A 25147-nucleotide genomic window follows, 5' to 3' on the forward strand; every position below is an offset into this window, starting at 1 on the left:
TCTTGAAAATTGTAAGAGATTTTGCAAAACAAGATCAATCTTGAGTCTTGATTTTTGTGACAACTTCTCTTAACACATCATGTACTCCTTAATAATATGGGGGAAGTGGAACGTACGAGTTCACTCAATAATTATTTTGTTTTGTTTTTAAATAATCATAACAGCGTGTGTTGTATCTACTTCTTCCTCTTCTTCACCATTATTGTTTTTTCTCATACATACATGTGGTATTTATATGCTTCAATATATATAATGTAATTCCTTTTTTTGTTTTTCGTAAATAAAATGTACATAAAGCTTATTTATTTATAAGAATTTGTTATGTAAACCATATTTATTGTTTTTGTATTAGTTAGTGCCGCCAAATTGGTATTTATTATCAAGAAAAGACATTTACCTAATGCACACGTCTTGTTTGTGAGAGAGTTTACGCATCCTCTTCTCTCTCTCTCTCTCTCTCTCCGTCGGTCCAATCTAAATTTTCTTCTTCTTTTTTTGTTTCTTATGAACAAATGATATTAGATTGTTTGATAGATATTATCCCAAATTTTGTAAAATTGGCATAATGTGTACTTAATTGGTTTGCCCTATCTCTTTCTTTATTACTTTTAACTAATATAAATGGCTGTCATCATATATAGTATTATTTTAACAAATAAGAGTATTGATATCTAACTAATACACTTTTAATTCCAATAATGATGAGCTGGGATGGGATGATTGCCCAGCCAAGCAAGAACTTGAAACTATTAATTATCCATTTTAGAAAAAACCGGTTTGATTCAACCTAACCTCTTGAAAAATCCTAGATATGACAATATGCGGAATTCATCCATGAAAACGAAAAACAAAGGGGAGGGGGGGGGGGGGGGTTATTAATTATAATTTTCCAGAGAAACCTGGTTTGATTCAACCCAACATCAAATAGAATAATAGCTCTAATAATCATAGCCTACAAACAAACCAATACTTATGGTGCGGTCATGTATCAAAAGAAATCACTGAATCTGAGAATATGCCGAAATGAAAAAACATGGAAGAGTAACTAGTATTGAATTTAATTTACTACATTTGTATTTTGTAGTACGATCCAAGTGTTTGGATCCAAAGACCAAGGCTGATTCATCAACTGACAACAATATAAAGAAAAGACAAAATTTGAAGTTACTCATCTTCTTCCTTTTTATCGTCTTTTGGTCGAGTAGATATAGAATCACGTCTCGGCCTATGCTTCTTCCACTTCTTCTTCTTCAAAGACATGATCCACGACGGAACCTCACAGCCCGATGATATCATCGTGTTGGCTATGTTCCTTAGGAAAGGCACATCTTCTTCTGTGTAGAATGTTATCGCTTCTCCGCTCCTTCCTGCTCTTCCAGACCGACCTGAAATGTTTTAAAAGCGGCAGTTACTTCCAAATTGCATCAACTCATCATCACACATGACTCGCATGGAACAGAGAAACACAAGATTTACATACACAGGCTAGAGTTATATATACGTACCAATCCTGTGGATGTATGCAGAAGCTGAGTCTGGGAAATCATAGTTTATCACGCAATTGATGCCTTTGAAATCCATACCTCTGGCGATCACATCCGTGGCAATCAAAACCCATGTTTCGCCCGCTCTGAAATGATCAACCGCATTCTCCCGCTGCAGCATCCATTGGTAAATGGTTTCCAATCAATTTATATTATATCTTTATACTCAGTTTATAGATCTCTACACTTTCCATGGAGGAGCACACTTTATTTGATGACTATGGGAAATGTAATTTTACCTCTCCTGAAGGGAGATCAGAATGGATGACCCCGACTCTGACATTTTCACATTTCAGTTCATCGTAGAGTTCCTTTGCTCGTTCTTTGCTTTGTACAAATATCAGTACCGGTGGATTCAGACTCTACTGCCAAGTAGGAAGGAATTACAAAAGGGACTAGACTTACTTAATCATACTGTTAAGATAAGTGAAATTACCTCTGCAAAGCTTTGGCGAAGAGCAAGGAGTTTCCCTTCTTCAGTTCCAGCAAAAACCAGCTTTTGTTTGACGGTTTCAGACGCTGTGTTCCTATATGGAATAATAAACGGTAAGATCCTTTTGGTGCAAGTAACGTTGTGAAGCATCTATAATTATATTTAGTAACATGGTTACTATACTCACTTTCGGCCAATGATCACACGAACAGCATCATGCATTATGGAACGTGCGAGTTCCTCAACAGAATCGGGTAAAGTAGCACTGAACAATGAGCGTATGATTGAAGGATTTGAACAAGCCTTAACCACACAATCTATCTGCTTTAACAAGCTCTGCTCAAACAGCTTATCAGATTCATCAAGGACAAGGTACTCGACCCTGTATTCAACAGAGGTTAAGATGAATATGGTCACATCAAAATATAAATACACATGTTTATATTCTAATATATGCTATTGACTTACTTGCTTAAGTCAATTTTTTTAGCCTTGATGGCTCTCTTCAGCCGCATCGGGGTTGATATGAGAACATCACAATGCAGCTTTGAGAAATCAGCTGTTTTCACAAGGGGTTTAGTCATCAATCTAATGCGGAACTTGCTTCCTTTAATAAGTTTCTTTCCTTCTCTAGCTGTTTGGGCAGCCAGTTCCCGAGCAGGAGATAGGATAATTGCTCTTATTCCATCTGTTGAAGGGCGCTAATAGAAGAAGAAGAAAACTCATAACTCATAAGCATGATTCAAGAATCAGGATCTGGCGAAATCTGGAGGGTCTTAATGGTAAATGTAATTTATTACCTTGAGTTTTATAACCATGGGACAAATAAAAGCAAAGGTTTTTCCTGACCCAGTCGGAGCACAGGCAAAGCATTCACGACCCTGGGATTAAGCAAAAAGATGATTAAACTAAAAATTAGAGCTGGTAACACACGAAAGAATTCACAAAATAAGTGTTACTGCTGTAATGTATAGAAAATGAGTGAATAAAACCATACCGATAGGAGAACTGGAATAGCCTGTCTTTGGATAGGGGTGGGCTCTTTAAATCCTAGTTCAGCCAAATTGCGTAAAATGTATCGTTTACAGCTATATCTGTAAATGGATTAAGCATTAAGATCATAACCTAAAAGAGATGAAAATTTTAACATCCAGGGAAAAATCAAATATATACCCAAACATCAAAATCACTAATCCTATGAGCATAATAAGTCAAACTACTGTCAAAATAAAATCCAGTTCCAGGCACCTTGATGACAACTCTGCAAAGCTTTTAAGCGGGGGTGGAATATTGTTACCGGAAACATGAATGTTGTACTGTTTCCTCGACAGAGCATCACGCTGCCATTATGAAGAAGTAAACAAAGTTATGTACGTCTCACACTCTTTGCCTTTGATGGAACAGAAATGCTGAGTTCTAAACAACTACAATACCTCCATTCGCCGATTAAGTTCCTTCTTCGGATTCTCTAAAATTCCATTCTTTGTGTTTTCATCTTCTTCTTTACCTTCACCACGTGCCTTCTTTGAGCTCTTGAACACATCAAATCCTTCAACCGGCACTGTTTCAAAATATCGAAATTAGATCAAGACATAGTCAATACAAACCTGAGTAGAACAGTAATTAACTTTCCAGACGTACCAGTATTGGAAGATCTTCGTTTCCTCTTCTTAGAAGAAACAACAACTTTCTTCTCCTGCTGTTCAGTGTCCTCTTCTTCCTCAAATAAGCTCACTTTCTTACTGGAATCATCATCCTCCGGACAATTCTAACACAGCAATATGAAATTTTAAATAATACTAAGAGCGAGGGTGAGTAATGCTATACTAAACAACAATAAACACGAAGAGAAGAAACTCACCTTAAACTTAGCAAAATCTGGAGCAAACTTTTTCTTATTGAAGTTTGTTCCACCAAACAGAAAATAAGAGCTTTTCTCCATCTGCCAAGTACCACAAGACAACTCTCAATACAAGGCAAAGCTAATAATAACAAAATAGATTGATAAAGACAAAAAAAAAGAGGAAAATTTGAGCCTAGCTCAAACAAAGATCATTCGATTCGAGCAGACTATTGAGACAAACCCAAAGACAGTAGAGAAGATATCACTGATAACTCTTACCTAGATTGAGACAGAGAACGTTGCTGAGAAGAGGCAAAGGCGGCAATGGCAGTAGCACCGGAAACGAGGAAAAAAGACGCCGGCGATGACACTGACGACGGCGAATAGATGCCGAGGAAGCCAAGAAACCAGAGGACTCTTTACAGATTTTGGGTTTTACAATTAGGGTTTGGTTCTTTTGTTGATTTCAAATAATTTAGATGGTTTTTAAGTCATTTACTATTCTGAGGCTCAAACGCTAATTAATTCGAAACGCTAAAATGGCAAAAGAAATTGCGCTGAACATTTACTATAAAGTGGGCCTCTAAAAGCCCAAATAAAACAATGATAAGCCTTCAATTAGATCTGATAAGTTTGGTATGAAAATAATAAATTTGGAAATTGTGTGTAATAGCGGGAAACATGTGATGGTGTGTCCCACCGCCGCTGAGAAACAAAAAAAATCTCACTTCTTCTCTCTGTCTCCGACACACCTCGGGACTTTCTCCGACTCTGTCTTCGTCGACTTAAACACTTCAGACTTGTTCACTCTGCTTCTTCTTCTCTTATTCTCTTGCCGTTTGCTTCTCTATTTGACTGTTCATTGTTAGAAATGTGGCAAGTTGTTCTAGGAGCAGCCATTGCTGGATCCACTAGTTTTGTAGCCAAACGGTTCTTCAACCCTTTCTCTCGAGATTCACGCCTTCCCGAGAATTACGCTGAAGAGCAGGAAACCCTCACTCCTCCTGTGGGTATTGGATTTCTCGATTCTTCTTTCGACAAAACCGATGGTGTTTTCCGGTTTTCTAGTTCAGGGTCTGCCGTTAACTCAGGGTCCGGATTCGGATCCGGGTCATCTTCTGGGTTTAGGAAGATTTCAGGGGCGAAATGCAGAGTTAGGTTTCGTGGATTGATGAATAAGAAGAAGAAAAAGAATGGTGGGGGATGTGAGATCGAGAAGCGATCTGCAAATGTTGGTGCTTTGGAAACGAAGAGTGAGGTTTGCTCAAAAAAGACGAAAACTTTGGGTGCTGCTTCAGCTTCTAAACGCGGATCATGTTATACTAATCAAGGTTTTGCTTCTACTCTTTCCAAAACTCTCATTGATTTCTCGGTTGTAAAACATTAAGTAGGTATGAAGCATCAGCTATATCTATAGTGGGATTACTATCACTTGCATGATTAGAAATTTGAATCTTAATTAGTTTTTTGGAGTGTTCTGAACTTGTCTTATTCGATGTTTGATCCGTGGGCAGAGTTTTTTTTCTCGGTTTTGGACCTCGTGGTATAGAAAGATATATAGTGGCGTTAATCTTGGGGAAAAGCTTCCAGGGTACTGTTAGGTTTCCCAGGAATAGTACTCTTTGATGGCTAAAAGTCTTCAGACCTCTAGATTTTCTAGGAATGCAAGAGACTTTGTGCTTATAGGGACTGGATAGGATGGGCAGTCACTTATGGCTAGGCTTCCATAGAGTGGAATAAACAAATTCTAAAAAGTCCTCATATATACTTGAGATGCTGTCAGTGTCATTGTGTTTAACTGCATTGAAGTTTGATTGTACCTCGTTGGAATATTTTCAGTAGAACCATGACTCGTCACTTCCTATTGACATTGTCCACTATTGACGCTTAATTCTTCTCTGTGTTACAGATCATTCCTCTTTCAGCTCGGTACTTGGTGTCTGCATGATGTATATGGTGTCAGCCGAAAAAACTGAAATCAGTAAGCTGAATACAGCAACAGAAGAAACTACCAAAGCCATCCAGGAGCTAAAAGACGAACTTTCTAGGATAAAATCTTTACAGTATTTCAAATTTCGTGGTTGTGCAGCGAGTTCTGAGAAATCAAGTGGAAGATCTAGATCAGAGATGGCGAGTAGAGAATCTCTCGACATGAAGTCGGGAGTTAATGGAGAATATGCTAGCAGCGTCTTAACTGAGGAGCCAGAACAAGAGACGGTAGAAATGGAACAGTTAGAGATGGAACTTGAATCTGAGCTGCAGAAACTGAATTTGGCTGAGGTGAGTCATGAGTGTGCTTTCAAATTAGCAAGTTCATTGCGATGTATTCTCAGAGTCTCCTCTCAAAATCTTATTTCTGGTTATCATATTAAAGGATGGATTTTTCAGTTAACTTTGACAATGAAGATGGTCATACACCATCTGGATTGTTGTTCCCAACATTCATTATGTTGTTAAGTGGATTCAGTGGATGACGCTGATATTGAACTTTTAATTATTTTCCCCTTAGACAAATGAGGTTATGGAGGAATGTAAGGATCTGGTAAATAGATCTGAGTCATATCAATGTGGTGGTATATCGGCATCAGAGCTGGACAAGAAACTAAGCCACCTTCTCATCGAACAGCAAGAAGGCCAGATCAATGAGCTTGAAGCTGAACTACAAACCACTCAGTCCAAACTCCAAGAGAAAGAAGCTGAACTTCAAGCGCTTAAGGTCTGCGTTAGACGCCTGACAGAGTTTCCTCTGTTGGACCGTTCAGGTACATTTCGGTAGCTTTACCTCGTAATGAAGTTTTTTTCATTGACAAGAACTAAAAAACAGAAAGTGAACTAACAAACGTCCCAAATCATTTCACTTGCTTTATATTCTTTTCTTAGTGACCAAAGTTTATATTATGCAAAGACAAGCAGTATCTCACAGCATAAAACATGTCTTGGTGTTTCTTCAGATGACGAGCATGAAGAAGACCAGAACCCAAATCTGTCAGTCTCGTGGAACCAGCATAACCAAACTGATAAGGAGGTAAGAAAGCAGATCATTGGGACGAAAAGGCCTATGGAGTCATCTGTGCATGTTTAACAAAGGTAGGAACAAGTTTGCATCTGCACGGGAGGTTCTTTTATAGACACCATAGCACCAAAGCTCAGAAGGTTCGTATCATCAACTCATACCAAGGTGGTAATGTATGCAAACAAACTATACTTGACCCAGTAGATAATATATTCTTGTATGATCACCAGAAGAATCCAAGACTATCAGAAATCTTCATAGTCCTGACTTGTCTAGAGATTTAGATTACTAGCTTTAGTAGAAAAGCTAATGATTCTGGATTTGTCAATATCTAATTTCTTTTGTATTCTCAAGCTGTTGCTAGTGTGTGAGCTTGATGTTAAGTGCATATCCTTTTTGTTGACTTTTCGGATTAATTGCAAAATAATTTTTTTTTGTAAAATCTCAGTTTCTTCCATCTACAGTTTGAGCGGTCAAAATGGTTAGGTCAACAAAGAAAAACATCAAAAAGTTGTTTCAAATTTGGCATGAAATTATCTCAGTCTCAGCAAAGCTTATAGATTGTCAACTCAAGAAAATATCATGCTATATCGAAAACATTAACAACTAAAAAGAGTATAGAGTCATATATAATTTTCTAGTACTGCAAAGTGAGTTATCATCCCAACAACAAAGCTACTCTCCTGGAACTTGGACGCCTTGCTTCAGCTTCTCTTTCTTCATCTTCTTCTTAGAAACCGGCTTCTTCTTCCTCGGAGGCAAATTCTTCTGTGCGTATGTGTAAAGGATGAAGTTTCCTACAAGGAATGTCACTAGCAACCCTCCAATTACAAGAAGGACGATCAGTCCCGGGTTTAGCCCTTTGCTTTCGATTTTTCCCTGTTCATTGTTTCTTGTTAGTAACTTAGAATGAGAGGACAGAACAACACAACAGTTGTCTTAACTAGCTTCTAACCAATAGAAAAGTGTAATGCCGGAAAATAACTTATATAGTTATACTAGCGAAGACCATTGCTGCAAGAGAATGGTTAACTAAAAGATTACTGCAAATCAACATTGACAAAAGAAAAATCATGAAACCAATACCACAGATTGTACCATAGTCACCATGAACCTTAAATTCTGAGACAGCCAAAAGAAAAGAAAAAACACAGACATTCAATGGCAAGATCAAATTGCAAGTGATGAAGTTCATGGTCAGAATTCAGTAACCAAAGTCTTGAACGATAACACAGCTCAAAATGCATGAAATTCCTTAAAAAGGATGTAACTTTACCGATCTGATTCTGCTAGATCATAACGCATGCTAAATTTTGAGGGAATTCGATCATCGTTAAGTAGCGTTACAACAATCAAACGTATTGTTGACCAAAATGCTCAAACACAAGAAAAACGATTGCAATCTAAATCTGAAACTGGAACTTCATGCATCAAAACCAGAAGATCAGACTCAAAGCAGCACAGAAGTTAATGAGCCGTCAAAGAGTAGCATACAACAATCGGAAAGCAGAATCAGATCTAGCGATTCATCGTGAGTAACGAGAAATTTGATCTGGGACAAAGGAAATAAAAGATATATTTAGAGAGCTCACAGAAAACTCTTCGGCCATAGCGGCAATTCGGAGCTACGAGATACCAGTCGCCGGAGAAAAGCTATTGACAGCTTGAAGACGAGTTTTGCCTTAAGACTCGGCCATAAATATAACAGCACCATTGGTCAATGGGGTTAGTTTGCAATTTAGAAAATAAAGGCAAATTTATTTCTATCTTCGATTTCGCATGCATTTTATTTGTTGTACAAACGAAAACCCCATTTTATTTGGTCTAGTATAAGTGACAAAAAAAAATTATTATAGAAAATTGGAAAATAACAAAGCATTGTTGTTTAACTGTTTCACATATAACTGTTTTATAAATAATCTATTAATCTTATACAAAAATAAATCAGAATTTGTTAATATCTATCAATAATTTAATTGCGTTTGAAAAATAGGAATGTTTTCGCTCTTGGGATAAATATTGGGCTAAATGTTGAAATTGAAAAAGTTGGGGGCGGCGATAGGAAATTGTTTCCAGGCTGTAATTTTTTTTTTCAGGCTCCTTCGTCGTCGAACAACTTCGAGAAGCGATTCAAAATTCACAAATCAAAGTCTTCTTCTTCGAATCAGAGATTTGTTCTCCTTGTTATCTCAGATCTGTGAGCTTCTGGTTATAGATTTGGAAGAAGATGACTGTGATCGATCTTCTGACTAGAGTTGACTCGATCTGTAAGAAGTACGACAAGTACGATGTCGACAAGCAACGGGAGGCCAATATCTCCGGCGATGATGCCTTTGCTCGTCTCTATGGAGCTTTCGAAACCCAAATCGAGACAGCTCTCGAGGTGATTATTCCCCTTTTTCTGTTTGTATCGTGGAGTTTTTACTTGATTTGATTCGGTTCCGTTGAATCTATGTGGATTTAAAGGAGTGTGCTTAACAATGTTGAACATAGAATTTGATATTTCAATGGTCTGGACTAAATGAGAAAAATATGCATGAGTCCAATTCCGGTCAGCTATTAGTCCTGATTTTGTACATACTGTAATCGGTTTTCGTGATGGGAATTTAAATTTTTTGGATGACATACCTAATTTATGCTCTCTGGAGCTTTAAGGTTCTTCTTTGAAATTTCGAATGAGATGTGACATGTAATTTTGATTTGCAGAAAGCTGAACTTGTTACCAAGGAGAAAAATAGGGCTGCTGCTGTTGCAATGAATGCTGAGATCCGCCGGACCAAGGCTCGATTATCGGAGGAAGTTCCAAAGTTGCAGAGACTTGCTGTCAAGAGGGTTAGCTTTCTTTCTCATTTTTAACATGTTGGTTCACGGCTCAGCTACACTGCTTGCTTCTAGTTATATCAGTGGCGTGGTAGAGGTTATATGATTCTTGCTTTTATGATTGTATAGTTAGTGTGCCAAGATTTAAAATGCAGCTTGTAAATATTGTTGAGAATGAGACAATAGTAGTCATTCCTGTTGGTTTCAAAGTTTCCAATCTTGTTTTGTGGTAGTAGCATCATTCGGATGGTAGTCCATTGGCTGAGGTTGACTAAATCATGTTTCAAGGATCAACTTGTTCAAACAAGGTGACAATCTATATCTTTTTCAGGTTAAGGGCCTTACAACTGAAGAGCTTGCTGCTAGAAATGATTTGGTGCTTGCACTTCCGGCAAGGATTGAAGCCATACCTGATGGCACAGCCGGTGGCCCTAAAAACACTAGTGCTTGGGCTCCCTCAACAACATCTCGTCCTGATATCAAATTTGATTCAGGTGATTCAGCCGAAGTAGCTTTGCTTATCTCTTGTAGATTTCTCTTATGCCTTCCACTATTATAGAACTTTGTTCCTTCTGTTATAGTTCTGTTTATCTCAGAATCATATGAACTGTGTATCTCATATTCTGTGTATGACCAACCTGAAGTTCAAGATCACTAAGTCACTTCTATTGTGGATGTTAGATGGACGTTTTGATGATGACTACTTTCAAGAATCACATGAATCCAGCCAATTCAGACAGGAGTATGAGATGCGAAAAATTAAGCAGGCAAGTGATATTCTATCTTGTTGCAATCTTCTACTCTTTTGTTCACTTAAACATTGGTGGGTAATATATCACTTGTCTACTTGAGTATTCATCAGGAACAAGGTCTGGACATGATCTCTGAAGGTTTAGATGCTTTGAAGAACATGGCGTCTGATATGAACGAGGTGAGTTTGTTAAACTGCACCTCTTAAACACTTCCCTTATTCAGTACTGAGCTGAGATCCATGTCACGACCACTGCAGGAGCTGGATAGGCAAGTCCCTCTGATGGATGAAATCGACACAAAGGTATAACACACCACCTATTTCTTTTTTTGTGTCTTTGAATTCGTCAGTGATCTGAACTTTATGAACTCGCTCACAGGTGGATAGAGCAACCTCGGATCTTAAGAACACCAATGTTAGACTTAAAGATACGGTGAACCAGGTGATTTGAGTTTGAAAGCTTTTTCTAATACTCGAAGCTACATGGGTTGCTTTTGATTCCTAACATAAAAAGCATGGTGGTTTTGTTGCAGCTAAGATCAAGCCGGAACTTCTGTATTGATATTGTTTTGTTGTGTATTGTTCTGGGCATCGCTGCTTACTTATACAAGTAAGTTTCTCTCGTACGCATCAAATATAGTTATTCACTCTGAAAAAAAGAACCATCTTTAACCAAACAAACCTTTGTTCTATGTTCAGTGTACTGAAGTAATGAGATGAGCACGACGAAAGGAGCCATCAGTAATACTATCACCCGAGTCAGTGTCAGTGTCAGTGTGTGCTTGTATCTTACTTTTCTTCTCTGATCTTTCGGCGAGGGTTTCTTCTTAATGTCAAGAATATTGAAAGCCGTATCTTCCTGCATCGACTTTTTTTTCCATGTTGTTTGTGTCGTGTGCATAGATTCATCTTTGTCAAAATGTGCGTCAAACTAATAGTTGGCTGTTTCTGAAGTCTGCTCTTATTTTCCAGCGAAAATATGATTTTAATTATTCTTTTGAAAACAAGCCAAAATTTCTCGGGTGAAAAATACAATCAATTACATCATTTAGATTTATATTGTTGTCTGGTCTGGTTTAGGATTAAAACAAAATCTAGACATTGAAATGAAAATTTTTATCGTAAGGTCTAAGACTTATCCACAGCCCCAGAGAAGAACTTGGCTCTTTCATTTATCCAAGAGAAGGACGACTTTAATTGCTTCAAAGCTCAAAGGTGATTCTTATTCATTCCAACCCAACGCTCTCTTTAATTAAGGCAAAACAATACAGAGTAAGCTTAATAAACTAAGGAACCAAATCAAATCCCAGAATTTATCCTAAAACACCATAGAATAAACACAAGCATTCCAAATAAGGAATGATATAACGAAAAGAAGACACGTTCATCAGACAGTGGCAGCAATAACATTCACGAAAGTGTATCGGTCAAAAACAGTAAACACACGATCAATCCACTCAACATTCCCCGAAATATCAGAAGTATTGAGCTTTTGAAGGGCTATCTCCGCACAACAAATCCTTATGCAACTGTAAGGAACGTCAGCGTCCCGCATAACCTCCATCTTTCCACCATAATCTGCTAATCTAACATGCTCACTAAAACAGAGCTCGGGGAGGCCATCGAAGCCCTTCAAATCTCTCCACTGCCTTTCCTGAGAGTCGTACCATTTGAACGCTCCGTCAGCAGCAGAGTACAAAACACTCTCTATCTCGCAATAAGAATCTGAATGCTTATGTTTAGTCTTTAGATATCCGTTCGATCGGGGGAGTAGGAGGAGGACGCTTTCCACGCCAATGTTATAGATATCAAGAACCAACCGCCACGAGACTCGAAAATCGTACATCAGGGGAATGGGTAATTGGGACTCTAGCTAAAACATGACCACCTGATATCCTCTCCTTGCTGGTTAATTAGGGTTCGATCAGGTTTCCTGCAGAGGATGAACCAGCTAGGGGTCTTGTAAGGTTTCATTTTTTAACCAAACATGGATACAACTCCCGGTGTTTCCCAAGAGTGACCTGACCTTGTAAAGCACTAGTGAGGCTAGGAGAGATCGAAAGCTCTTGGGGACGAGTTAGAGTGAAGGATAGTACAATACTGGGACGCGTGCCACGATGGTCATTACCAAATCATCGGGAAGCGACTGATTTGACAGCTGCTTCTTCTTCATCTTTCGAGTTGATCAACCCTCTAGATTTTCTTTTACTTGGGGAACCAAAAAAAATACAAATTTAGGGATTGGCGGATATTTTTGTGTATTCCCGCGGCAATGTTAGTCTTTATAGTCATATATTGTTGGGCTTTTATGGGCCTTTGTGATCATTTATCTGGTTTAGGAACAAACAAATACTGTATAAAAGCCCATAACCACAGGAAAGAAGAAAGAAACAACAATGGCTGCTTGGCGACACTCATCCTGAACCCGAATAACCAGATAGAGGATGACTGCTCTCTTTCACCTTTTACTGTATATAAAAATATTATTGCAATGTACAATAAAAAGAAAAGATACAAAACCATCTTTCTCTGTTTTTCTTTCAAAAAAACAACAACAACAGATAGATATTCACACACAAAAGAGAGCCCTTAATCTTGTCAACCATCACTACTTAATTCACATTGACCAGACTCTTCTCATATCTCTAAATAGATCAATCTCCCATCCAGATGTCCTCAAAACTTTATCCGAAATGGTTTGATCTCGTTACTTTAACATCGCTACTGGAACATATCATTAACCTCTGCCTTCAGTTTCTTGATCCAGACACGCTCTCATCTATTGTCTCAACTGGTGGTTGATCCATCTGACTACTGTTTGGAAGTTCACCTGTCCTATGCCTTCTCCTCCATTTCGAAAACTCCACTAGACCTGTAGTTGCGCTCATCGTGAGTCCAAACCCAACCAATGTGGCTAAGAGAATGGACACAACCGGTTGCATGCGAACCTGCACAAGTATCACCGACATGGATTGGGAGTTAGAACACCAAACAGATTATCTTGTTCTGTTCTGACGTATAAAAAGACTCTCACCAACGTAAAGAATATGTGGGAGAAAAAAACAACAAGACCGAACTGAGTTGTGGCGTAAATCCAGACATAACTCTTCTTCACTGCACATTCATGACCCACATAATCAATTAAACTGATAGCTCGAGTACTTAAAGGAACTGTTCAGAAGTAAAGCTTTTGATGGGGAATTTTTTACTGTAAGCATTTCTTACCCATTGTTGTTGAAGTCATCGACGCAAGAAGACCAAGAACGCAGGAGAATGGTAAAGAAATTGCAATTGCACCGGATTTCATTTTCGTAAGCTGTAAATAATATTAGGACAAGACGGAAGGTGTTAGAAAAGCTTTACACTAAGAAGTATAAGAATCAGAATTCACTAAATCTTACCAGAAGCTGCTCGAGGAAACAGAAGTATGCAAGCATACTTACAATGACAAGAATTGGAACATCCTGCCATACACTGAGAGGACGAGAACAGGTCAATAATATACATTTTGAATATTTTCAAGAGGTATGGTTTTGACTTTGACTTGCCTGTAGTGTGAAGCCTCGGTATCTGCAGCTCCACGATTACCCTGAGAATTCTGCATGCGAAGAAGGGTGACAGGGAGATTCTGAACCTCTTGCTTGCACACATCGCATGTTCTGTTTCCTTTAATGGTGAACCATTTGATTGTACATTCTTTGTGGGCAAGAGCTAGTTCGCCTCTACACATACATTCCATCTTGAAGGCTTCTGAATCTTCTCCCAATTCGACCAGGCAGATTCTACACACAGCTTCTTCTTCAGGAACATCTTCAGCGCCATCAACATTCACGTCTGAAACATTCTACTAATATAAGGCACTGGGGTTGTTACAAGGATAGAACCAAATATCAAACTTTCATGCCTGTTGGAATTAAAAATCAAATGAAAAAAAAAAAACAAAAAAAACAAAGACCATTTCTAACCGTTAAGTGTAATAGAATTTCTGGTTGGCGTCATGTTTGGAGTTGGAATTACACGGAAAACACCTGCTTGCCTTAGACTTCCATCTTTATTGAAAGCAGGGACAGAGCGTGAACGATGAATAGGCAATGGAGGCCCTTTTTTCTGTTGAGAGAGAACAGTTTAAAAAAAAAGGCGGGTCAAACTAAAAATGAAGTAAAGCAGAAGATAGCCTGGTTAGATAAACTTATTTCACAAGCAAAAATGTATCACTTAAACATACTCTACTGAGACCAAGGTGTAATACGAGACAAGGAAATGTCCCTTGCCAATGATATAACAACAAAAAGCACAATGGAATCCACATGGGAACCTAAATGAATCGATCCATGAACATACTCACCGTGGAAGTAACTGGATCAACAACATATCTCCCGTGCATGGACTCAGGATTTGAGTGAGCTATAGGAGTTACAGGCAAGGACTCAGTTTTCTTCAATCTTGGAGTTAAAATAGTAGCTAGATTCCATGTGGACCTGTCTCTACCATTTCCTGAAGAAGGGGAGGACACAAAGGACAAATCTGCAGCTTTCTCGACATCTACATTATTGTTATTGCTGTTCCGGTTCTTGAAGCTTAACTTGGGGATTAGATTCTTCAGGCTATTAGGCTTGTTTCTTGGAGAGGAAGAAGAAGGACTCAGGGATGCACCACGTTGCCCAATTCGAGGGCTTGACATTGGAGAGAAGTTGACTCTTTTGGCAACAGGACTTGATGTTAAAGATGCATTTCGTCTTAGTAGATCATCTCTTGTATCTTCAGGTGTTCTTGATGGTAAATCTAGCACAAGGCCTCGCCTCCATAGGTCTCGACCTGGTGATAGCTCTTCTTCTGCTATCTCAGCAGACTCAACATCCTACAAATGACCAAGAAAGAACATCATTTCGAATTATAAAAACAAAAGGTTCGGTCTTTCCATCGAAAGACTCAGACTTTATATGTTTACCGAAGAACAAAGGATCTAGTAAACCCTAAACCCTAAAATCAATGGAGATTGATGAGATTCTGAGGATAACCAATCAAATCAAACCACCAGCAAAAAAAAGAATGAAATGAGACAATACCGTAAATTCAAAATACATTGAACATTAGATTAGAATGGAATGAAAGAGAGTGTGAAAGGTTCACCCTTTGGTTATCTTCGCGAGACTCATGTTTTTCTTCTTCCCGAGCTTTATCATCTCTACCATCCATCATCGTGCTAAGAAACGAAATCCAGAAAAATGCAGAGAGAAGAATCTCTAACGAAGAATCTAACTATCTAAGAATTAGAAAAAGTTTGATTATTTTTTTTCAGGAGAAATTTGTAGCCAAGAAACAAACATCAGGAACCCTTTGGAGGTAAAAGACAAGTCGTCTTCTTTCTGGGTTCCTGAAAGAAATTGAGATGTATGTGATCATTACATAGATTCAATTTCATTTTTTTAAGATATATCACCACTGTCCATTTCTCAGCTAAAAAGGTTATATTTGGTTCGAAGTCGAACTTACCAAATTAGTAAACCTTAACCATACGGCCCAATAGTAGAAGCGGATAAAAGAAAATGCAGGCCCATATAGTGTTATGTGGAGATTTAGCATCGAAAATGAAGGCTATGAGGTAAAAACAAAATCAAGAAGCACTTGAGTGACCATTACTCTGGGCAAAATATTCGTTAGATTCGCTTCGCTTCGATATTCGTTTCGATTCGATTCGAAAAATTCAAATATCTATAAGATATTGAACCGAAGCAAATATGAAAATGTAGTATTCGTAAAAACCGAAGCAAATAACAAATATTGATTTTCTTAGTGTCGAATATCCGCTTCGCTTCGTATATTTATATATATGTATAAATATAAATCATTATAAAATATATATATAATATGTGTATTTATAGATTTGGGTATGTATCTTATAGGCCTATTATTCAAATTATTATATTTTGGCCCGTTGGGTTTTTTTGCTAAATGTTGTTCTTAAACAAATAAAACTTTATTGGAAAAATCAATATTAAAAATAAAATGTGAGAATTCTACAGACGTGGTTACATTTTCTTCTTATTTTGAAAACATATCAAACAAAAACCTCTAATATCTCATATTTTGCATTTTATGTTTATGTACTATATGTTTTTAGTTTTTTAAAAAAAAAATTAGATGGGTCGAAGCGAAGCGAAGCAAATAATTCGCAAATATTACGAAAAATATTCGAAGTTCCGAATACTCGAAAATTTACGAATCGAAGCAAATAGCAAAATCAACTATTCGGTCGAAGCGAAGCAAATCACAAATATCACAAATTTTCCGAGTATTCGCTTCGTGCCCAGGGCTATCCTCTGAAGCTTTCTATCCACAAAGTCAGTCATTGTGGTCTGGTCGATGGGGTAGTCTTAAATCTTGACATAATATAAGGCACCGGGGTTGTTACACGGATTGAAACCTAAAAATACATCAAACTTGCATGTCTGGTTTAAACTTCTTTACACATCAGATGAGAAATTAACAATTTCTAACCGTGCTAAGTTTAATAGTATTTCTGGTTGGCCTCATGTTTGCAATTAGCTTTAGTATCACACTTTGTCTATCGTCTCCATAATACCGATCTTGTGTGTCTCCATGTTTTAGTATCTGTCATGTTGCCCACTATAATGATTCAGATGTCTGTGTTTACGGCCACTGTTCCTCTGCTACTGCAGCTCCAGGCTGGGCAACTAGCGAAATGAGAAACTACCAGTTTATTCTTGTATCCATCCATTGAGGAATACTCAAGGATTGCGACTGTGAATCCAAATGATTTCGAAATTTTCTATATTATGAATTGACAATCACACATTTTGTTGTTAACACACAAGGATCAAACATATGCATACTAATATATAGATGACAGTTGGTTCTTTCGATCCATACTCTCTTGTGGTTGCTATTCTTGTTCAGTTGTCTCTCCCTGTTGTCTGGTATTGTTCCCGCTTCCGCTGTTACCGTGAACTTTTATCTCCAAAAGCCTTTCGACAGGTTGCCTGCAAATAGGGCATCGATTTGTCTGAAACCTCAATACCTTAGCACATCCACTGCACATACACTGCACCACAAAACCAAACATTTTTTTACATCGATAGGTCCACTTGGAATCGTCAGCATCTACAAAAGGTGAGCGTACTTACCATATGTCGGCATGGTAGAACAGTGGTGTCTCGTGGTTCAGACAAACATATAACACATTCTTTGCCCGGGTCATTAGCATCATCAGCTGAACCATCGTCGCCCTCAACCGTATTCCCAATCCCATAAATTTCCTGCAACTCATATCTAGTTCCATCAACCCATAGTATCTGCTTCACCACCCTAAGCTTAATCTCTCCTTTATCTTTCTCATAAATCGCTTGAGTAATCTGGGCATTCTTCTTCGAATCTAACCCTTCTTCTGCATTCTCACCTGAAGCAGCTGCTTCTGCCTTAACTGCCAATGGATAGATATCTGTGTCTGTGGCCTTGAACAGCTCAACGTCCTCAAACGTGGAAAAGTCTATACCCGAACCAGATGATTGTTTAAACTTCTGACCGAGTCCTTTCTCGAAATCTAGAGTGATTGGTGGCAGAATATCCTCCTTAGTCGCTGTGAGATTGCAAGCTTCGGATTCTTTAGCAAAGAAAATGACACTAATCCTATTTTTTTCCACAAGTCCAACATAACATAAGCTTAGTCAATTAAGCATCAAAGGTTGCTTTTTTGGATATTTAAAAAAAAATTCAAACTCTCCATCTACTAGGATAGATAAAACTTAATCAAAGAAGTCAAACACTGCAACAAGAAGACCATAAATTTCAGCTATGGTCACGAGGAAGAAGACAGCTTCACGTGCTATCTGCTCTGATTATTATTATTATTTTCAAATCTATCACGAAATCAACGAAAGGGAGAAAGTGAAATCTACCTCCCGGAGACGGTTGCATCAAACGTGAAGGAGACGAGAAACCGACCCGGATGATCGGGGTCAGGTTCAAGGCGAAGACTCTCCTTCTTGAGATTAACATCGTTACGAATCGTGACGGCCTTCTGGTGTTCAACGTAGGGAGCCGGCTGAGCCATCATCATGGGACCAGCGTAAGGGTACCTCGCCATAGGGGACCAAGAGTGCTGGTGGTAAGGATGCGATGTATGATGAAGGTGGTGATCGTACGGCGGAAGAGGCGGCCCCGACATGGCACCCGGCTGAGGATTGTAGTAAGAATGAGGGTACTGGTAAACCGGATTAGAATTAGGGTTTGGATACGGTGTAGCGGCGGCGAATACCGGTTGGATATCTGTAGATGGAGGTGGCGGAGGAAGAGAAGGAGGAGGAGGAGCCGCCGGAGGATGCGTATGGTTTCGCCGGCGACGGTGGCGTCTACCTCCACCTCCGCTGCTGCTGCTGCTGCTGTTTCCCATACGAAATGATGATTGGTGGCGTTAAACCCAGATCAAAAAAGACAAGAATTTGGGGGTGACCCGAATGATCAATTCTCAGAAAATTTCGAACTTGGTGGGTGGATCAGAGAGATCCGGGGATTATTATTGAGTGAAATGTAAGGAATCGAAAAGCAAAAGCAAACCAGTTTTCTGATGAATTAAGAAAGAAAGAGTATATATATTTTTTAAAATAAAAGAAAAAGAGAGATAAGAGAGAATAATTTAGGGGAGGTGAAAGTGGGTAATGATGATGATGATGATGATGATGATGATGATGATGATGATGGGGTCAAGAGGGTTGGCCAAGAAGCTCCACTCATGAAGACATGAACATAAACACCACCACCCCTTCCTTCGATGGTGTTTTATGTTGTTGTTTACACAAGCTTCCTCTTTTTCTCTTTCTCTTCTTGTTTTTATTAATTGTTTGTTTATGATTCCGTTGATTAAGTTTTGTTTTGGAAATAAATATACAAATAAATATTTCAACAAAAGAGTTAAGGAGGGTGTTATAGGCTGATGACAAAATAAAATAGAAAGAAAGGTGTTATCTTTTTCATTACAAGACATTAATTACCGTGTTAGTTACTATGAAGCTTTTTTATAGGTTGCACATTATACTAGGATTAATTAATAATTTGTTCAACCTTTAAAGATGATTATTATATTTGTTTATAAATATTTCCTTATATTACTATCGGATCTCTTAAATTTGTCCAGATTTCTGTAAAAGATATGGCGAATGATAAAATCCAAATATTGTGTGAAGAAGTTTGTCGATCAAATTGAATAGTAGTTTGTATGATTTAAAAGGCCACTTGCGCTGTCCGGCGAAACGTATAGTGGACATTGTCTAACTTCCCCTTTCTAAATATTTATATTTGCTTAAATGTTTTTATTCTTTATTAACAAAGTAGTCTATATACTTTATTTTTAAACCTATAGTAAACCCTACTTTTTGCCAACATAATATTCTTATAATAGTCCGAAAGATGAACTTATATTTTGGAATACATAATCATAACTTGTTTTGTCGTCTTTAGATAATTGTGTATATTTTTGTTTAATTTAAAAACAAATTGGTGTATACTTTAATGTCTTGCAAAATTTAGTGGTTTCTTCAAAAGCATAGGCCATGCTGACCAACTATAAAAGAAGTTTATATAATTTCCAAAATCATAAGCTGAAATTACTATGAATTTTAGAGTCATGACTCATGATCACACCATTAGCTAAAAACCTCACAACTCACAAGCAAACAAAGAATTCAAATAAAAATAAGTATTTCTTCAAAGGAGGAGAGTAATTAAGTGATCATCTTTATATCTTTTTTATACATATATTCAATTGCCGAATAAAATTGTAGTTACCGGATGTCTGATATATACGTGAAATCGCATGTTGTTGATTACAATGATATCAAGGGTTTTTTTTTTTTAGGGAAATTATAAACTTGATCATATAATGTACATATACACAACATTGTGAAACAATCTAATTATGCGAAGAAGGTATAGTGCGATTCGAAATCAAAAAAGATAAATAAACAAGAGAATCACATACCTAACCACTCGCACACACTTTCATCAAGGAAAATATAAATAAAAAGATATATATCATTAATAGAATATTTAGTGGGAAACGGCAGACAGGAGAGGACTTTAGATGCATCAAGTTGGATACGGATTACTTTTTCTTTTCTAACTATGTTACTAGTTGTGACTCATGTTATAATTAGTCTTTCAAATCAATCCATTTTATTCATTTATAAATTATATATAGATCTATGATCGTGACATAAATATGTATATAAATAGTAAACTATGTAGTTTTCTCTGTCGATGCATTTTTGAATATATCAATTTAGACGTCGAACGTATATAATTAACATCTTCCAGGAATACCAATGTAATGAACTAATGTACATGTCAGAAGATTTTCTTAGGATTAAGTCACTAAAATAGATAGATCGAAGTCAGGTGTAATCTTAACTAAGAGGAAGTAAAGTCTGTTTAGACCCTTTGCAGTGTCTTCATGTGTGTGCATGATGATGATTATAGCCGATCATTTTAGCTGTGAAGTCCTTAGCAACGTGTCACGTGCTATCCATGAATCCATGACCTGAAGCCAAATACTATAACTTCATTTTTTGTCGTTTCCTCTGAGCAGACTGAGCTTATGGCTTTACCCTATTAAACAAGATTCAAGATTTGTATTTGAGTGGAATATATACATGTTTGATCTTAGATATATTTGTGTGATCCTTATCGCACGCAACGAGGAAACGATATATATATACTCCTATATCAATGAGTCATGTACATGTGCGTAAAAGTGTAAAACATCCCAAAAAGAGAGAGATGGTTTCCAATTTTGTTACAAAAGCTGTTTTTCTAAGAAACATATGATTCATGCAGTAGTAGGGTTTTTTTAATCTTTGTTTTTCTTATTAAAGGATCCTGATCATCAAATTAAAGGACAACTATATAGTCTATATTACTATCATAGAGAGTAGATATTGTCATGTGAATTTTGTAGTCTGACGACATATAGTGTGCATGATCTAATTAGTAGCTAAACGTTAGTTGACCATGGTTATACAATCACTAGCTACATAAAAAGATTATGTTCATCTAACAAAGTAGACCAAATGTGTGCATAAACTAATTACTTAGCTAGATGTTTGTTAAAAAATTGGTTAAATTCAAATATATACAAACACTATACAAAATTAAAAAGAAGCTCTGCTTCTTCCTCCCCCTCTCTTTTGGCTTCTTATTTTAGATGTATCTCTTTCCCTTTCTAGTATCTTTTGACTTTTGTATAGAAAAAATCAGAAAATTGGTATAAAATTTAACTTTTTACCAAAAAAAAAAAGAAAAAAAAATTAAAAGAAGCGGTTCATCAAATTATTTAATTTTCCTCATTAATTCCTACAAACAGCTAATAAAACAAATTGATCCTATAAAACAGCTACGAAAACAATTGAACTATAAAAGATTCATCAAACAATTTTGAAGTTTTTTTGCTGAGATCGAACATTGTAATTAAATTAATCAAATTTAAAAATTTTAATAGTAATATTACTTATCCACAAAAAAAAAAAAAAGGAAAAAAAGCTAGAAGATCAGTGCATCTCTGGTGAGCTGTTCTAACCAGTTTGCAAGTTCCGACATAGTCGGTCGTTGGTTAGGATCATCCCGTACACACAACTCCGCCATGTCAGCAAGTTTCAATAACGGTTCAACGTTTCTCGGCAACGCAATATACTTATCCAAAATCCCCGCCCCTTTGCCTTCTCTGATCACCGGAGCCGTCCAGTTAACAATCTCCGGCGGATCACAGTCCCTGTCATGACGTTTCCTTCCGGTTAAAATCTCTAACAACACAACCCCAAAGTCATAAACATCTCTTCTGATGTCCAAGTTCTTCTCGTTCGACGATGTCACTAGCCCAAAATCCGCAACTCTCGCTACCCAATCCGAGTCCAAAAGTACATTCGAAGACTTCACATCGCCATGAACGATTCTCGGCTCAGCTTCGTTGTGTAGATACTCGAGACCCTTTGCGGTTTGCATTGCGATTTTCATCCTTATGCTCCAATTCAACGGAGAAAACCCGCCGTGTAGGTGGTCGTGAAGGGTACCGTGAGGCATGTACTCGTAGACAAGAAGCCTCTCTCCCATTTCCGTCGAGTAACCGAGGAGATTCACAATGTTGCAATGCCTAATGTTGCAGAGAATCTCTAATTCCGTCTCGAACTCTCTTGTGTTTGTGTGGATTATGGTTGCTGCGTTTGCTCTCTTAACTGCTACTTGCCTCCCGTCAGCTAACACGGCTTTGTAGACAAACCCGTAGCTTCCTCTTCCTAACTCATTGAACTCTTTAAACCCGTTGGTCGCATCTTTAAGCTCAGAGAGCCTGAACACTTGGGCAAAAGGTGTCACCGATGGAGCAGGGGAGATATGTTCAAGCGGCTCGGTCTCTAAATCGGGCTTTCCTATGCAAGACTTGAACTGATTGGCAGCGCCGTCATCTTTATTAGGACTAGAGACAATCCGCGGCACGACGCAGCAACCGATTATGATGATCAATAGAGCGGATGCGCAAGATCCGATGATGAGGACAAGTCTCTGTAGTTGATGCCAATGCTTGTCAGGAAAATTGCTGTTATGAAGCTTACATATGTCTGAACAAGAACTATTTTGACAGAGCGAGCAAGCTGTGCAGATCCGATCAGAGTTCGGGGTGCACGAACTAGACAAGAAAGATCCGTGAGAGCAATCAGAACCGCAAGGTGAACAGACCATTAACTCTTTCCTCACACACAAACTCGTTAGGTCAGGTTCGTTGAGTATACTTGCGTTGAAAGCAAACTCTCTTTCGTTACACGGGCCAGCTCGACACGTCCCTGGACTGCACAGCTCCAAAGGAGGATCGTAAGCCAACGTTGATGACCCGTTAACCATCCAGCAATCAAGAACAAGATCCTCTTCTCTGATACCACAAACAATGAAATCAGATGAAGCAATTGCTTTGAATCCAGAACCTTTTGGAATCAATGAAAAATTCGAGTTTCCCCAACATTCAGCTTCATGATTATCCTCACGGATTCCACAGAAATGGCGAGGACCTGCGGTTAAGGCGACGAATCGAGAATCATCCCTAGGGGAATTGACGAAAGATTCATCTTCTCCCCAACATTTCACCTCCAGGGATGAGTTTAGGATCGCGCAGAGTGAGTTTTTCCCGGCGGCTAAGACTTGGAAGTTATCAGAAGTCGTGTTAAACCCTAAATGAGAAGAATTGGGGCCAAAACAGAGCAATCCACCATCTCTGATTCCACCACAGCTAAAGCCATCACCAGAAACGATGTTGTTGAAGACGAGATTACTAACAATCTGATCATAGAAGTTTGGATTCTCACTGGCCACTAAGCTGTTGTTATTCCTAGTTCTTGTTATGTCCCAACAGTCGACAGTTCCAGAATCGTGATCCGAATAGTAAGCTCCTCTAACTGCACAGACATGGCTGTTTCCAGCAGCGATCTGAGAGTAAGCAGTAGTCCTGTAAGCTAGAGGAACAAGATCCATACCTGAAGAAGAACCAAGTGAACTGAAACAAAACGCCTGAGAAGTGTTCGATAGGATGCCGCAGAGAAACCCGTCTCCGCCTGAAAGAACCGCCATGGACGGAATGTTGTAACTTGCGGAAGCGGAAGAAGGAAGAGATGAGGAGGAAGAAGAAGAAGAAGAAGAAGGAGAAGAAGGAGAAGAGTAGTTTTTGCCCCAGCAGATAACATCTTGACGGCCACTAGCGTCAATGGCGCAGAAGAAAGCAGAGGAGCCGAAAGAGGCGGCAATAGGGCCGGAGGATCCGAACCCGGATCCGGGTGTGGAGAGAAACGGGAGAAAGAGAGAGAGAAAGAGGAGAAAGTGATGGGTTTCCATTGGAGGTGAACTGAAAGGAGAAGATTGACACAAGCTGCCATTTGACAGTGTGATGGCTGACGAACAGGAACAGAGAACGTGGGTGGCGTCCTCCACCAAACAAACAATAAAATGTTTCTATATTTATATTGGATTTGTTGGATCTCTCTATTCTATCTCTTTCTCTCTCTCGTCTAGAATCAATATTTGTATACTCTTAAGTTACAGTGACGACCGACTAAACCATTAAAACTTGCATGCAGGTAAAATGCAAGTTTCTTTTCATGACTGTTCAAAGTTTTTTCTTTTTGACATATTCTCTTGGTAGAAATCGCATTACAGATGATAATAAACGAAAGGCATATGTATATTTCTAAAAAGAGAAAAAAAAATCTAATGAATTTTGCATAAAGGGGGACAAGAAGATCTAATCCGAGCGATCCCATGCCATGTCAACTTCTTTTTTTCTTTTTTCTTTTTTAATGTTGGGAGAAGAAAACAAAACTCTTTTCAGTAGAGCTCACCGTCATGATCAACTTGTAGACGTATATGAAATGGATAATATATTTTAGGTGAAAAATAGAAACAAAACAGGTAGGTGAGCGTGAGAGTCAGTAAAATAATTTCCATGCAAACGACTGAAAAACTTGAATTTATGGAGCAAAGGATGTGTGGGGTTTTATATTATTAAAGTTCGGCGTTTTTGGTGCATATAATTCCAAAATCCCTGCCTCGGAGCTGTAAACACAATGTAGATCCTTTTTGCAATCTTCTAATGTTTTATTTACTAGTCTATTTGATCGCCTTACCTTTTTATTGATCGTTTTGTCTTTGACCCCCTTTGAACATTTGCAAAACTCTTTTTTTTTTTAAGTGTGTCTGA

At 38.1% G+C, this 25147-nt stretch overlaps 7 protein-coding genes across 7 annotated transcripts; 2 read left to right on the forward strand and 5 right to left on the reverse strand.

Moving 5' to 3' along the window:
• Positions 1-1008: 1008 nt before the first annotated feature.
• Positions 1009-4260, reverse strand: LOC17892236 (DEAD-box ATP-dependent RNA helicase 57). The gene is made up of 13 exons (XM_006297317.2): positions 4100-4260; positions 3839-3919; positions 3619-3745; positions 3411-3538; positions 3226-3317; positions 2975-3071; positions 2778-2858; positions 2446-2678; positions 2165-2359; positions 1981-2071; positions 1784-1906; positions 1506-1656; positions 1009-1385 (listed from the first exon to the last, which is right to left on the reverse strand). The coding sequence occupies exons 2-13, from the start codon at positions 3917-3919 to the stop codon at positions 1165-1167; spliced, it is 1620 nt and encodes a 539-aa protein (XP_006297379.1). The 5' UTR covers positions 4100-4260; the 3' UTR covers positions 1009-1164.
• A 207-nt stretch (positions 4261-4467) lies between these two features.
• LOC17893053 lies at positions 4468-7236 on the forward strand. Its single transcript, XM_006297760.2, has 4 exons — positions 4468-5151; positions 5730-6100; positions 6330-6582; positions 6772-7236. Exons 1-4 carry the CDS (start codon positions 4692-4694, stop codon positions 6900-6902), a joined length of 1215 nt encoding a protein of 404 aa, XP_006297822.1. The 5' UTR covers positions 4468-4691; the 3' UTR covers positions 6903-7236.
• A 108-nt stretch (positions 7237-7344) lies between these two features.
• On the reverse strand, positions 7345-8534 carry LOC17893751 (DNA-binding protein S1FA3). Its single transcript, XM_006298852.2, has 2 exons — positions 8426-8534; positions 7345-7712 (listed from the first exon to the last, which is right to left on the reverse strand). Exons 1-2 carry the CDS (start codon positions 8441-8443, stop codon positions 7509-7511), a joined length of 222 nt encoding a protein of 73 aa, XP_006298914.1. The 5' UTR covers positions 8444-8534; the 3' UTR covers positions 7345-7508.
• Positions 8535-8894: 360 nt separating this feature from the next.
• On the forward strand, positions 8895-11434 carry LOC17893540 (syntaxin-71). Its single transcript, XM_006296667.2, has 9 exons — positions 8895-9216; positions 9540-9665; positions 9985-10147; positions 10335-10420; positions 10516-10584; positions 10663-10707; positions 10784-10846; positions 10938-11014; positions 11104-11434. Exons 1-9 carry the CDS (start codon positions 9061-9063, stop codon positions 11114-11116), a joined length of 798 nt encoding a protein of 265 aa, XP_006296729.1. The 5' UTR covers positions 8895-9060; the 3' UTR covers positions 11117-11434.
• A 1408-nt stretch (positions 11435-12842) lies between these two features.
• On the reverse strand, positions 12843-15789 carry LOC17892327. Its single transcript, XM_006297488.2, has 8 exons — positions 15535-15789; positions 14750-15262; positions 14370-14511; positions 13953-14238; positions 13806-13878; positions 13630-13720; positions 13439-13518; positions 12843-13352 (listed from the first exon to the last, which is right to left on the reverse strand). Exons 1-8 carry the CDS (start codon positions 15601-15603, stop codon positions 13155-13157), a joined length of 1452 nt encoding a protein of 483 aa, XP_006297550.1. The 5' UTR covers positions 15604-15789; the 3' UTR covers positions 12843-13154.
• Positions 15790-17171: 1382 nt separating this feature from the next.
• LOC17890908 (probable E3 ubiquitin-protein ligase LOG2) lies at positions 17172-19251 on the reverse strand. Its single transcript, XM_006297824.2, has 3 exons — positions 18321-19251; positions 17550-18051; positions 17172-17467 (listed from the first exon to the last, which is right to left on the reverse strand). Exons 1-3 carry the CDS (start codon positions 18812-18814, stop codon positions 17309-17311), a joined length of 1155 nt encoding a protein of 384 aa, XP_006297886.1. The 5' UTR covers positions 18815-19251; the 3' UTR covers positions 17172-17308.
• A 2661-nt stretch (positions 19252-21912) lies between these two features.
• Positions 21913-24465, reverse strand: LOC17891031 (serine/threonine-protein kinase-like protein CCR1). Its single transcript, XM_006299913.2, has one exon. It carries the CDS (start codon positions 24283-24285, stop codon positions 21955-21957), a length of 2331 nt encoding a protein of 776 aa, XP_006299975.1. The 5' UTR covers positions 24286-24465; the 3' UTR covers positions 21913-21954.
• Between the last annotated feature and the right edge of the window lie 682 nt (positions 24466-25147).

Source organism: Capsella rubella, unplaced genomic scaffold (assembly GCF_000375325.1).
Source record: "Capsella rubella cultivar Monte Gargano unplaced genomic scaffold, Caprub1_0 scaffold_3, whole genome shotgun sequence".
Lineage (NCBI taxonomy): Eukaryota > Viridiplantae > Streptophyta > Magnoliopsida > Brassicales > Brassicaceae > Capsella > Capsella rubella.

Bases quoted from the DNA above. Each gene is read 5' to 3' on its own strand.
- LOC17892236 (XM_006297317.2), bottom strand. From the start codon at position 3,919: ATGGAGAAAAGCTCTTATTTTCTGTTTGGTGGAACAAACTTCAATAAG. The intron at 3,318-3,410 runs GTATTGTAGTTG...TCATAATGGCAG, and splicing joins AACTTAATCGGCGAATGGAG to CGTGATGCTCTGTCGAGGAA. The intron at 2,072-2,164 runs GTGAGTATAGTA...TATTCCATATAG, and splicing joins CGTGTGATCATTGGCCGAAA to GAACACAGCGTCTGAAACCG.
- LOC17893053 (XM_006297760.2), top strand. From the start codon at position 4,692: ATGTGGCAAGTTGTTCTAGGAGCAGCCATTGCTGGATCCACTAGTTTT. The intron at 6,101-6,329 runs GTGAGTCATGAG...TTTTCCCCTTAG, and splicing joins AGAAACTGAATTTGGCTGAG to ACAAATGAGGTTATGGAGGA. The intron at 6,583-6,771 runs GTACATTTCGGT...GTGTTTCTTCAG, and splicing joins TCCTCTGTTGGACCGTTCAG to ATGACGAGCATGAAGAAGAC.
- LOC17893540 (XM_006296667.2), top strand. From the start codon at position 9,061: ATGACTGTGATCGATCTTCTGACTAGAGTTGACTCGATCTGTAAGAAG. The intron at 10,421-10,515 runs GCAAGTGATATT...AGTATTCATCAG, and splicing joins AGATGCGAAAAATTAAGCAG to GAACAAGGTCTGGACATGAT. The intron at 10,585-10,662 runs GTGAGTTTGTTA...CGACCACTGCAG, and splicing joins TGGCGTCTGATATGAACGAG to GAGCTGGATAGGCAAGTCCC.
- LOC17892327 (XM_006297488.2), bottom strand. From the start codon at position 15,603: ATGATGGATGGTAGAGATGATAAAGCTCGGGAAGAAGAAAAACATGAG. The intron at 14,512-14,749 runs GTGAGTATGTTC...CTCTCTCAACAG, and splicing joins TTGATCCAGTTACTTCCACG to AAAAAAGGGCCTCCATTGCC. The intron at 13,721-13,805 runs GTAAGATTTAGT...TATTATTTACAG, and splicing joins GTTTCCTCGAGCAGCTTCTG to CTTACGAAAATGAAATCCGG.
- LOC17890908 (XM_006297824.2), bottom strand. From the start codon at position 18,814: ATGGGAAACAGCAGCAGCAGCAGCAGCGGAGGTGGAGGTAGACGCCAC. The intron at 18,052-18,320 runs GTAGATTTCACT...GGAAAAAAATAG, and splicing joins GATGCAACCGTCTCCGGGAG to GATTAGTGTCATTTTCTTTG. The intron at 17,468-17,549 runs GTAAGTACGCTC...TTTGTGGTGCAG, and splicing joins TTCTACCATGCCGACATATG to TGTATGTGCAGTGGATGTGC.
- LOC17891031 (XM_006299913.2), bottom strand. From the start codon at position 24,285: ATGGAAACCCATCACTTTCTCCTCTTTCTCTCTCTCTTTCTCCCGTTT.